This window comes from Mesoplodon densirostris, chromosome 4, assembly GCF_025265405.1.
Source record: "Mesoplodon densirostris isolate mMesDen1 chromosome 4, mMesDen1 primary haplotype, whole genome shotgun sequence".
NCBI lineage: Eukaryota > Metazoa > Chordata > Mammalia > Artiodactyla > Ziphiidae > Mesoplodon > Mesoplodon densirostris.
Window position 1 is genome coordinate 99427354 of NC_082664.1, and position 14174 is coordinate 99441527.

The following is a 14174-nucleotide window of genomic DNA, read 5'->3' on the forward strand; positions in this document are numbered from 1 at the left end:
TAATCTTTTATTTTAAGCCTTCTGGGTTTTTTATAATTTAGAGAAAGGCCTTTCCAATTCTGAGCTTCTTAAAAATTCTCCTGTGGTTTGTTTTTTACTTTCATGGATTCATTGTCTTCAATTAAGTTTTTGAACTTTTGAAGATTTCTGCTTGTAAGAAGTCTGAGGTTTGTATCCAACCTTATTTTTTCCAGTTGGATATCCACTTATTGCAGCCTTTTCATTGTATCAACATATAGGTTAGTCTTTCAGAGGAAATCATGAAATGTCAATTTATTGAGTACTAGCTAAAAATCTCCTTTATTTCACTTAGGTGTCCGATAGTCCTGAAAAAGAAAAAGATCTGTTACATAAAAACCACATGTTGCAGGATGAAGTTGCCATGCTAAGACTGGAAATCGACACAATAAAATGTCAGAACCAGGAAAAGGAAAAGAAATATGTTGAGGTCATTGAAATTGTAAAAGAAAAGAATGATGATCTTCAAAACACAATAAAACTGAATGAGGAAACATTAACAAAAACAATATTCCAATATACTGGACAGCTTAATGTTCTGACAGCTGAGAATACAATGCTAGATGCTAAGCTGGAGAATGAAAAACAAAGCAAAGAAAGACCGGAAACAGAAGTGGAATCCTACCATTCTAGACTGGCTGCTAAGATACATGATCACCATCAAAGTCAGACATCAAAAAGAGACCTGGAACTTGCCTTCCAGAGAGCAAGAGATGAGTGGTTACGCTTGCAGGACAAAATGAATTTTGATGTGTCTAACCTGAAAGATAACAATGAGATGCTTTCCCAGCAACTTTCTAAAGCTGAAAGTAAATTCAGTAGCCTAAAAACCAAGTTCCATCACACGAGGGATGCTCTCAGAGAAAAGACTTTGGTGTTAGAACATGTACAGAGAGACCTAAGCCAAGCACAGTGTCAAAAGAAGGAACTTGAACACATGTATCAAAGTGAACAAGGCAAAGTGAATAAATACATTGGAAAGCAGGAATCCTTAGAAGAGAGATTATCTCAACTCCAGAGTGAAAACATATTGCTCAGACAGCAACTGGATGATGCGCAAAACAAAGCTGACAGTAGAGAGAAGACAGTAATTAACATCCAAGACCAGTTTCAGGAGATTGTGAAAACACTTCAAGCTGAAAGTGAAAAACAAGGTCTGATGCTGGAGGAAAGGAACAAGGAGTTAATCAATGAATGTAATCATTTAAAAGAGAGAATGTATCAGTATGAAAATGAGAAAACAGAAAGAGAAGTAAGTATCCAAGAAGAGAAATAATTCTCAGACTTCCTGAAAGAAAATTCAAAGTGATTTTGATTATGGCTAAATGTTGAATCTAGTTGAATAGAAATAATATATAGACTATAAATCTATAGACTGTAAATCAGCCTAAAAGCATACCTTGTATCCAGCAAATAAAGAATTAGACCTGAGAGGTGCTTTACTTTGAGTAGAGACATTGTGTCACCTATGAAATTTTAAGAGATTAAGTTATAAATTGTTAATGGGTATAGACAGGTATTAGTAATTTACTCTTCTACTGCTAAGCTAATAATTTTAATCTTTATGTCACCACATTTTAGTATCATGATGAAGCAGATAAATGAAACGCTCAGATCTAAAATGAATTATTTTGAAATTAAGGTTCAGTTGTGTGTATTACCTTGACAGTCAATTCCAGATTTCCCAAATGAACTGATGTGTCGATGCCATATCTCATAGTACTTTTCCTTCAGTAGCTTGTCATAACTTTTTAGTTGATATAATTTTATTTTTATTCATGTCAATTTGAATTAATTTGGGAAATAGTTCAGCCTCAAACCATGTATTCTTATGACCTCTCAACTCTTTAAAGGCATCTACTTTTCATTAAATCATAATTTGGGATTAAAGTAGTGAGCTTTAGCAAAACTATACTTGATTTAATCTTCCCACTTCTATTTATAGTTTACTTGGAACATTTTTACAAATACTTTGCTCATAATTCTCATTTCAAGGCTCAGTTACTATCATTTGGATATAAATCTGTCCAATACAAAGAGAATTGTAGCTCTCTGTGACTTATTAATTTGGCATTGGACTCCCATTTTCAGACTAGTGAGGGGTGGCAGATTCATGAGTAGCAGGAATAGGGTGGGGGACAGGGTCATAGGGGCTGCTATCGGGAGGCAGAGGGAGGCCCTGAATGTCTCATTTTAATTCTAGGAATTAAAATGGGAATGACCTCATTTTAATTCTGAGATAGGAATCTATTGAGCACTGCATTGAATATGTGAGGATCTCTGAAGTTAATGGAAGCCTCCAGTAGAGAAGAGGGAAGATGTTCCCACCACTCGTCCCACCTACACACCCATTTCTTTCTGAGACTTGAGGAGGTCCTCAAGCTCAGCAAATTGATCGGGAAGGGCAGGGAGTGGATAGTGGGACTGAATCCATTGTCTAAGTAACTTAATAGCGATAAGGCCGGAGGGTAACACCTTCTGTGTCTTAAACCAAATTCAGTGAGCAGGAAGGTGCACATACAAGAAGAAGGAGACAAATTGATGTCTCTGGTGATAGTTTTCAAAGTACATAGGTTGGAGTTATCTATTATTAACATAACTTAATAATAAGGTAATTTATAAAATCAGTGACAGAGTATCTTATTAGGCACTTGTGAGACAACTTCAACAAGAACTGGCTGATACCCTAATAAAGCAATCTATGTCAGAGGCTTCACTGGAGGCCACGTCACGTTATCGTACTAATTTAGAAGATGAGGCACAGGATTTAAAGAAAAAATTACGTCAAGTCACAAGTCAGGTATGTATGAAATTTAACGTGTCAATACTTAATGTATAGGATAAAGTGTTTTAGGACACTCATTTTCATGGACGGCTTTCTTTTGTCTTTTCATTACAAGTAAATTTATTATAATTTTGTTATCTTTATAATGCACTTGTTTCTTAAACTCTGACTTTCATCCTGCCGTTTGCATTATATATTTTTTCTTACAATATTTACCCTTAGGAAAGTTGAGAATTGTGCGTGATTCCTCACAGAAGTTGAGAGACTTTTTTTTCTATTAAACAGTATTTTTTAGTGATATCTCTACTACCATGATGAAGCAAGCCAGATAAAATCAGAGGATAATGTTTAATGGAATGTTCCATAAAATTGTCATTTTTCATCTTCACTTTCGTGAATGGATATAGTATCTGTGTATATTTATTTCATGGATTTCAGAATAACTTGTGCAGAAAGGTCATTATACAAACCAGTTGAAGTTAGGCACTGCCTTCATTTTCTTTTCATTTTAGATATATTGTAAAAGCGTAGAGATACTCAGATCGTGTATAGTATGTACACCCAAAATAGAAAATTAAGAAAATTATCTAGATCCTGCCATTGTATTTTTAAGAAAACTACTGAGATAATTCACATATCATATAATTCACCCATTTAAAATGTGTAGTTCAATCTCTCCTTGTATATTCAGAGAGTCGTGCACTTGGCATCAATTATAGAGCATCTCCATCACCCCCAAAGGAAAACCCTGCATCCCTTAGCCATCACCCATGGCCCCCATCTCCCTCAGCCCCAGCAACCACCAGTCTAATCTCTGCCTCTGTAGATGTGCCTATTCTGGGTATTTCATATAAATGGAATCACACAGTATGTGGTCCTTTGTGATTAGCTTTTCTCATTTGACGTAGCATTTTCGAGGTTCATCCATGTTATAGCGCATATCAGTACTTCCATTTCTGTTTATTGTCGAACAGCACGTTATGTGGCTAAGCCGTTCATCCATTCATCAGTTGATGGGCCTTTGGGTTATTTCCACCTTTGGGCTGTTAATAATGCTGCTGTGAACAGTCATTTACAAGTTACTGTGTGGACATATTTTTTATCTCCCTGCTGTTGGGTTTTATCCTCTGAGTTAATTGGCTGATTTCACCTTTTCTTGGCCTTTACTCATGCTGTCCTTTCTGTCTTTACAGTTTCTTTTCCTCCTGCCTAATCCTCCATTTATTCAGACCTGGCCCCCAGTCTTCTCCATAAAGCTCTCTCTCTGACTGTCCTAGCTCTCATTGACCCTGTCATCTAGTCTGTGAAGAAGAGTTTAGCCCTTAATTTTACACTGTTTTAATTTTTTTCATGAGAGAGAATCTCGTCTAAGTATAAATTTGTCTAACAGGGAATATTTATTGATATGCATGGCACCTGTCTTGCATAAATTGAAAATATTTTAGCTTAACAGTTGCTAGGATACAATTAAGTACTTTATACCATACCAATAACTTTTTCTTGGAGATATTGATATAATCTTTTATTAAAATGTATTTTAAGCAATTAAATATACAATTAAAAGCTCTTAATCTAATGGAGGAGAATTGTTCAATTAAATGTTCTTTTTTTTTCCCTCACTCTGGAAAAAAAATCTAAATTTGCCTTCCTTCATTATGCAGCCAGAACTGGGGATTTTCACATTGATAGCACTTCACCAACTGTAAAGCTCTGTGGATAGCTTCTCCAATATCCATACCACATAACCTTAATTTTCTCATCCGAGTACTTTCTAGACATAACCAGTTGCTGGGAGTGAATTGATTCAGAACTTTGATTTAGCAGTAGGGTGATATTTCCAAGCCAGTGACTTAACCCTTCCTCTGATGGTCATGTAAGTTATGTACCACTCAATCCAGGAGGTGCTATTTGCATATTAGTCCATGATCACTGCCCACTGAGTAGTACAGAGAGGAAGTAAGTTATAAATTATTGTAAGTGGAAAAAAGGACTAGTGGAATCAGTGAAAGTTTTTGAAGTACTGGGCACATACATTCTGGTCCTCATGCTCCATGTTACTGCCAATTTCAATGGTATGGAGAATGATTTCAGTGTGACTTGTACAGGAGACCACTTCTGTTGGCATGCCATCTGCCTAAAATATCAAATTGTTTAGAACGTAAAATACAGCAATAGTAATAATTCTGATTGTAAACACTTAGCATTTACTATGTGCCATGTACTTTTCTACATAAGTTATGTATACCCCCCTCCAATTTAATCTTCCCGACATCCCAGTGAGGTCAGTGCTATTATTATCTTCATTTTACGGCTGGAGAAACTGAGACACAGAAAACTTAAGTAGTTTGCTCAAGGACATACAGCAAATAACTGGTGGAATTGGGACTCAGACCCACACATTCTGGCTCCTGTGTAGATACTACCTCTCACACTAGTCCCTGAAGCATCTGGTTGTCACCAACAGTAGTGTGTAGTGTGAACGTTCATAATCACTGGAAGAGCTGTGGTCATTCACATATGTGGATATTTAAGATTATAGTTGGTATAGAGCGTGGAGTAAAAAATATAAATGTCTTTCCCCATTTGGCCAATTTATAAATTTGTGTATTTATTTGATAAAATATAATTTAAAGCATGAATGATGTTGTGGTTCAGTACTAGAGGTCAGTAACTTGTAAAGGGCCAGATAGTAAATATTTTAGGCTTTGTGGTTCACAAGGTGTCTGTTGTAGCAACTCAACTCTGCTGTTGCAGCAGGAAAGTAGCCATAAACAATATGCAGATGAAAGACATAAAAACAGATGATGGCGGATTTGCTAGATCAGTAATTAAAAAAATTTTTTTCTCCTTTTAGTTGCAAGAAGCACAGGATCGACATACAGAGGCCATGAGATGTGCTGAGAAGACGCAGGATCACATCCAAAAGTACAATTTAAAGCAGCACAGAAAATAACTTAGTATAAGTATAGAGCAGATAAGCAGTATAGTATGAGAATTATATCAGTTATGACAATAAATACATCATTGTGAAGCTGGGTAAACATTTCAGCTTTGAGCTATTTTGAAATGCATAATTTTTCTCCATTATTTCTAAATTTTTCACATTATCCACAGAACACAACTAGAAAACGGCACAATTGCCAAATCATCTACTTTTCAAAATTCTAAGAACGTATGTAATTGAACCTGCAGGTGTTTGTTCAGAAACTGTGTGGTATTTTAAAATCTATGTGTGAGAATAATTATTTTAAAATATGCATTTTAGGCTTGAAATTGAAAATGCCAAGTTAAAAGCTACAGTCAAAAAGCAAGCGGATAAAATTGAAGAGCTTCAGAAAAACCTGTTAAGTACAAGTTCAGTAAGTCAATCTCTTAATTTCTGTCATGCTGAAAAGGAATTTTATTTTTTTTACTAGTAATATATAAGAATATTTTGGACAATATGAAAAGTCTCATTGATAAAAGAGTTTATTTTTATATTGATACTACTTGCTACTGGTAGCATAATTCCTCTTTGTAGAGGAAGTTGACTGAAATAATAAAATTGATTTTTATAGTAAGACTTTAATTAAAAAGATGGTGACAGTCCAAAAGCAATATTTTATATATACCACATTTTGTTTATTCATTCATCTGTCAATGAACACTGTGATTTTTCCACCTTCTGGCTATTGTTAATAATGCTGCTATGAACAGTGGTACACAAATATCTGTTTGAGTCCAGAAATTTGAGTAATGATTTGATCTAGAATTCTGAACTTCCCTTGTAATCTAAACCCTCCAGTGCTATTTTGAGAATGAATTACTTTTAAAGTTGTAGTTCATTTTCTTTATCAAGAAGGAATACTAGGTCACTATGCAAGCATTTTTCTGTAAGGAATGTATTTTTTCCTTTCTTGGATTATATTTTACTTTATTTTTTAAAGATTTTTTTGATGTGGACCATTCTTCAAGTCTTAATTGAATTTGATACAATACTGCTTCTGTTTTATGTTTTGGTTTTTTGGCCAGGAGGCATGTGGGATCTTAGCTCCCTGACCAGGGATCAAAGTTCCTGCATTGGAAGGCAAAGTCTTAACCACTGGACCTCCAGGGAAGTCCCCCTTTTTTCTTTAAAAAAAGAAAAGAGATGCCAGTGAAAAAGTAGAAATGGCTGCTCAATCAGGGCCTTACATAGTAACAGATGCTCTTAGCATAGCAAGTTCAGGAACAGTTTTTCTCCCAGACACTTGAGTTAATCAGCCTTTCAAAGGTGTAACAGCCAGTCTCAGAAAAGACTGATGTGTAATCCAGGATTCCAATTTATCAATGTATAGTGAAAGCTATGTAACTATTTACCAAGCAGAAAGGGATTCTCCTATCGTTTCTACTCTCCTTTGTAGGGGAAGCTACCTATGATTTAAAAATCAGAAGATTCTATTGTGAACCCTAAGTTGGAGGGATGAGGTAGATGCACCTACCAACTCGTTTCTTTCCATCACAATAGTTAGATTCATGCAGTGTCATTATACAGATATACCTGTCAGGGGAACTAGAACATTCTATTGACTGGCCCTTCTTGTGTTCAAAGAAACATTGAAAATTATTTTTTCTAGACTTGATATGCATTAGTCACATTGTATTAGCATACTTTTCATACAAGTGACAATACAATATGTTGACAAAAGGAGTCTCATGTGAATGAGAGTGCCAGATGTCCCCTTACATTGTCAAACACATCTATTCGGGTATCAGAAATTGAAAATTTTGTAAGGATACCCCACACTGAGTAAGCGTATTAAAAAAAATAATGAGGGATTTTCTGTAGATTCCTATAGAAATGAGTTAGGATTATGACATAGAATTATTGGCCACTTTAAGGTCTACACAAATCAAAAATTTAATGAGAGAGCTTTTCACCAACTCAGTCAGTAGCCCTGGCTTCTCCTAAAGTTCTCATCTCAGGAATCCCCAGGCCAGAGCCAACCTGAGTTAAGATATATGGTCAGCACAGTGTTGAGATGAAGAATCTGGGCTGGGAAGAAGAGAGAGCTCTAGCTGACTCAAGACTCCAAACAATATAGTTGAGTATTCACCTGAAAGAAGTGTCAGAAGACTTCCATAAGGTCAGGTCTCTATGGAATAGGAAATTATTCAAAAGAAAACAAGGGCAGGGACTTCCCTGGTGCAGTGGTTAGGAATCCGCCTGCCAGTGCATTGGACATGGGTTTGATCCCTGGTCCGGGAAGATCCCACATGCCGGGGAGCCACTAAGCCCGTGCACCACAACTACTGAGCCTGCACTCTAGAGCCTGCAAGCCACAACTACTGAGCCCATGTGCTGCAACTACTGCTGCCCACGTTCCTAGAGCCTGTGCTCTGCAACAAGAGAAGCCACTGCAGTGACAAGCCCACGCACCACAGTGAAGAGAAGCCCCCACTCACCTCAACTAGTAAAAGCCCACATGCAGCAACGCAGATCCAATGCAGCCAAAAAAAAAAAAAAAAGGAGAAAACAAGGACAAATAATTGATAATCTGATCCTTGTGAAAAGCTTTCGCATTGTAAAAGAAAATAAAGACAAAGTATGCTGGTCAACATCCTAAGGGTGAGGGTGCCCCCCAAGATTAGAAAATAACACTACACTCAAAGTAACACCAATAAGGATAAACGTAAAGTGTCCAAGAATAGCTCTGTACAAGGATAATCCACACTGAGTAATGGCTCATGAGTGTGGCTGAGGATGTTGTCTATGAGGAGCAAGAAGGGGGAGAGAAAAGTACAGGTGATCTCAGCAAAGGGGTCAAGGCTGGAAAGGCAGGTTAGGGAATCTGGTACGAAGCCTTGAGATGTAAGGAGCCCTGAGAGAATTTAGAAAGAGGATTAGAAAGGGTCAAGGACTGAACATCAAGGGTTACTGTCATTCAGACTGAGGTGGGCTCAGAGGAGCAGAGGCAGAGTGTGGTCATGTTCGCGGTTGCTGCTGAGAAGTGAAGCAGGGTAAGGACTGAAGAAGAAACGGTTCTTGATGACCCTCAAAACTTTTAGTGGAGTTACAAGATTGAAAGTCAATTTAGTGTAAAAGAAGAGAATAAGTGATGAAAGATGAATTATGGATGAGACCATGCGTTAAAGAATGTAAGAGTTTGGGCTTCCCTGGTGGCGCAGTGGTTGAGAGTCTGCCTGCCGATGCAGGGGACGCGGGTTCGTGCCCCGGTCCGGGAGGATCCCACATGCCACGGAGCGGCTGGGCCCGTGAGCCATGGCCGCTGAGCCTGCGTGTGCGGAGCCTGTGCTCCACAACGGGAGAGGCCACACAGTGAGAAGAGCGTGTACCGCAAAAAAAAAAAAAAAAAAAAAAAAAAGAATGTAAGAGTCACAAAAGCCCAGGACCAGATGGCTTCACAGGCGAATTCTATCAAGCATTTAGAGAAGAGCTAACACCTATCCTTCTCAAACTCTTCCAAAATATAGCAGAGGGAGGAACACTCCCAAACTCATTCTACGATGCCACCATCATCTTGATACCAAAACCAGACAAGGATGTCACAAAGAAAGAAAACTACAGGCCAATATCTCTGATGAGCATAGATGCAAAAATCCTCAACAAAATACTAGCAAACAGAATCCAACAGCACATTCAAAGGATCATACACGATGATCAAGTGGGGTTTATTCCAGGAATGCAAGGATTCTTCAATATACACAAATCAATCAACGTGATACACCATATTAACAAATTGAAGGAGAAAAACCATATGATAATCTCAATAGATGCAGAGAAAGCTTTCGACAGAATTCAACACCCATTGATGATAAAAACCCTGCAGAAAGTAGGCATAGAGGGAAATTTCCTCAACATAATAAAGGCCATATATGACAAACCCACAGCCAGCATCGTCCTCAAGGGTGAAAAACTGAAACCATTTCCACTAAGATCAGGAACAAGACAAGGTTGCCCACTCTCACCACTCTTATTCAACATAGTTTTGGAAGTTTTAGCCACAGCAATCAGAGAAGAAAAGGAAATAAAAGGAATCCAAATGGGAAAAGAAGAAGTAAAGCTGTCACTGTTTGCAGATGACATGATACTATACTTAGAGAATCCTAAAGATGCTACCAGAAAACTACTAGAGCTAATCAATGAATTTGGTAAAGTTGCAGGATACAAAATTAATGCACAGAAATCTCTGGCATTCCTATATACTAATGATGAAAAATCTGAAAGTGGAATCAAGGAAACACTCCCATTTACCACTGCAACAAAAAGAATAAAATATCTAGGAATAAACCTACCTAAGGAGACAAAAGACCTCTATGGAGAAATTTATAAGACACTGATGAAAGAAATTAAAGATGATACAAATAGATGGAGAGATGTACCATGTTCTTGGATTGGAAGAATCAACATTGTGAAAATGACTCTACTACCCAAAGCAATCTACAGATTCAATGCAATCCCTATCAAACTACCACTGGCATTTTTCACAGAACTAGAACAAAAAATTTCACAATTTGTATGGAAACACAAAAGGCCCCGAATAGCCAAAGCAATCTTGAGAACGAAAAATGGAGCTGGAGGAATCAGGCTCCCTGACTTCAGACTATACTACAAAGCTACAGTAATCAAGACAGTATGGTACTGGCACAAAAACAGAAAGATAGATCAATGGAACAGGATAGAAAGTCCAGAGATAAACCCACGGACATATGGTCACCTTATCTTTGATAAAGGCGGCAGGAATGTACAGTGGAGAAAGGACAGTCTCTTCAATAAGTGGTGCTGGGAAAACTGGACAGGGACATGTAAAAGTATGAGATTAGATCACTCCCTAACACCATACACAAAAATAAGCTCAAAATGGATTAAAGACCTAAATGTAAGGCCAGACACTATCAAACTCTTAGAGGAAAACATAGGCAGAACACTCTATGACATAAATCACAGCAAGATCCTTTTTGACCCACCTCCTAGAGAAATGGAAATAAAGACAAAAATAAACAAATGGGACCTAAAGAAACTTAAAAGCTTTTGCACAGCAAAGGAAACCATAAACAAGACGAAAAGACAACCCTCAGAATGGGAGAAAATATTTGAAAATGAAGCAACTCACAAAGGATTAATCTCCAAAATTTATAAACAGCTCATGCAGCTCAATAACAAAAAAACAAACAACCCAATCCAAAAATGGGCAGAAGACCTGAATAGACATTTCTCCACAGAAGATATACAGACTGCCAACAAACACATGAAAGGATGCTCAACATCTTTACTCATTAGAGAAATGCAAATCAAAACTACAATGAGATATCACCTCACACCAGTCAGAATGGCCATCATCAAAAAATCTAGAAACAATAAATGCTGGAAAGGGTGTGGAAAAAAGGGAACACTCTTGCACTGCTGGTGGGAATGTGAATTGGTACAGCCACTATGTAGAACGGTATGGAGGTTCCTTAAAAAACTACAAATAGAGCTACCATATGACCCAGCAATCCCACTACTAGGCATATACCCTGAGAAAACCATAATTCAAAAAGAGACATGTACCAAAATGTTCATAGCAGCCCTATTTACAATAGCCCGGAGATGGAAACAACCTAAGTGTCCATCATCGGATGAATGGGTAAAGAAGATGTGGCACATATATACAATGGAATATTACTCAGCCATAAAAAGAAACGAAATTGAGCTATTTGTAATGAGGTGGATGGACCTAGAGCCTGTCATACAGAGTGAAGTAAGTCAGAAAGAGAAAGACAAATACTGTATGCTGACACATATATATGGAATTTAAGAAAAAAAATGTCATGAAGAACCTAGGGGTAAGACAGGAATAAAGACACAGACCTACTAGAGAATGGACTTGAGGATATGGGGAGGGGGAAGGGTAAGCTGTGACAAAGTGAAAGAGCAGCATGGACATATATACACTACCAAACGTAAGGTAGATAGCTAGCGGGAAGCAGCCGCATAGCACAGGGAGATCAGCTCGGTGCTTTGTGACCGCCTGGAGGGGTGGGATAGGGAAGGTGGGAGGGAGACGCAAAATGGAGGGGATATGGAAACATATGTATATGTATAACTGATTAAATTTGTTATAAAGCAAAAAAAAAATTTAAAAAATTTTAAAAAAGAAGAAATAAACTTTTTGATAATAATAATAAAAAAAAAGAATGTAAGAGTCCAGGGCTTCCCTAGTAGTGCAGTTGTTAAGAATCCACCTGCCAATGCAGGTTCGAGCCTTGGTCCGGGAATATCCCACATGCTGCCGAGCAACTAAGATTGTGACCACAAGTACTGAGCCTGCTCTCTAGAGCCCGCAAGCCACAACTACTGAGCCCATGTGCCTAGAGCTCATGCTCTGCAACAAGAGAAGTCACTGCAATGAGAAGCCCATGCACCACAACGAAGAGTAGCCCCTGCTCACCACAAGTAGAGAAAGCCCGCACGCAGCAACAAAGACCCAACACAGCCAAAAATAAATAAATAAAATTAATTAATTAATTTAAAAAACAATGTAAGAGTCTAGTAGCGGGGGTGAGGGAGAAAAAGGATGAGAGAAAAAGCTACAAGAATCAAGAAGAAGTTACTTTTTTTTTTTTTTTTTTTGCGGTACGCGGGCCTCTCACTGTTGCGGCCTCTCCCGCTGCAGAGCACAGGCTCCAGTCGCGCAGGCTCAGCGGCCATGGCTCACGGGCCCAGCCATTCCAAGGCATGTGGAATCTTCCCAGACCGGGGCACGAACCCGTGTCCCTTGCATCAGCAAGTGGACCCTCAACCACTGCGCCACCAGAGAAGCCCGAAGTTACATTTTTATTTAGTGTATAGAAGACTTAAACTTTACTTAAAGAGAAGAATTGTTAATAGAAATGGAGAAATTGAAACCTATGGAAGAATGCTTACAGAGAATGAAAGGCTTTATCTTGTGTTGGAATTTTTCAAAGATTATATGAATAAGATGTGATTTAACAAGACCTGGAATATCTTAAACCACTGATGAAAATGTTTCTAGGGCATCTTTAGAAACTAAAACGTAAATATAACCACTCCTTAAAAAACTTTCACTAACGTGTAAAAACCTCTGGGTTATTTATTTACTTATTTATATATTATTATTATTATTATTATTTGTTTGCTCCAAGTCTTGGTTGCAGCAGGCGGGCTCCCCAGTTGCAGCAGGTGTGCTCCTTAGTTGTGGCATGCAACCTCTTAGTTGCGGCCTGCATGTGGTATCTAGTTCTCTGACTAAGGATTGAACCCAGGCCCCCTGCATTGGGAGCACGGAGTCTTATCCACCATGCCACCAGGGAAGTCCCAAAACGTCTGTTTTTAACAAATAAATTTTGGCAATTTAAATTCTAGAAAAATGATGAAAATGAAAAATCAATATAAGCTGTTTCAAGAAAAGTCATTATTTTTGAAATCTGTCCTTATTGGCATCAGGTTTATAAACTTGTTTCACTGTAAACGTATATTACTCATGAACTCATGAGAAGTAATATTTTTATGAAAGAAGAGTAAGTCTCTAGGTTTTAAAAACTAATTAAAAAAAATTTTTTTTGAGGATGAAAAGGAGCAATTAAAGAAATATATTGAGTTAAAACAGTCTCTGGAATATAGTTTGGATCCAGAAATGAAGAAAAATAGTGAATTAGAAAAAGAGTTTACTGGGTAAGATTTTAATATTTCTGATAATTTCAACAATTAATTGATTTAACTATAATTTTGTTTTATTAAAACCTTAGATACAAATTCATTTTATATGTGTATATTCATACTTAAATCATCCATCCTATTTAAAAGTTTACTTTAGAAACTCACAGCACAATCTGAAACTGTTTTGAGTGCCCCAGTACTACAGTTCCTCTTTAATGATTTCTAAAACAATAACAATAGTGTGCCTTGCATATAGTAATGTCACTCTGCTCTTCATCATCTACCTTGAATTTTTATGTCTGCAAGATATCTTTGCTCTTTTTGGGTAATCCTGCCTTCTTTTAGTTGTGTTCTTCCCCTTCAGCATTCAAGTATTTTAATATCTAGAAACCTATTTGTGTCACTGTTTAACAACAACAAAAACTATCTTGATTTTGCTTATGTTTTCTTTCTGCTCTAAAAGTTTAGTTCTAAAATATACATACAAAAACATATGTATGACTTAAAGAATAATAAATTTAATGATCATGTTTTGACCACTCAGATTAAAAAAAATAATAATAAGAGTGTTTCCCAATGTCTGTGATGCCTCCACATGGCTTCCTTTCTGGTTATTTGCTGAGCACAGTTAGCCCTCAGCATCCGCAGATTCAACCAACCTCAGATTGAAGGTATTCAGGGGGAAAAAATTCCAGAGAGTTCCCAAAAGCAAAACTTGGATTGGCCTCGGGT

The 14174-nt window shown here is 37.4% G+C and overlaps 1 protein-coding gene across 1 annotated transcript in view; it reads left to right on the plus strand.

The window, feature by feature from the left end:
- LOC132488554 (ankyrin repeat domain-containing protein 26-like) overlaps positions 1–14174 on the plus strand; it is a 116331-nt gene that overhangs the window by 83709 nt on the left and 18448 nt on the right. The window contains 5 exon segments of the mRNA XM_060096864.1: positions 312–1270; positions 2666–2818; positions 5658–5728; positions 6069–6162; positions 13351–13457. Of these exon segments, the coding sequence (XP_059952847.1) occupies positions 312–1270; positions 2666–2818; positions 5658–5728; positions 6069–6162; positions 13351–13457 (1384 nt within the window).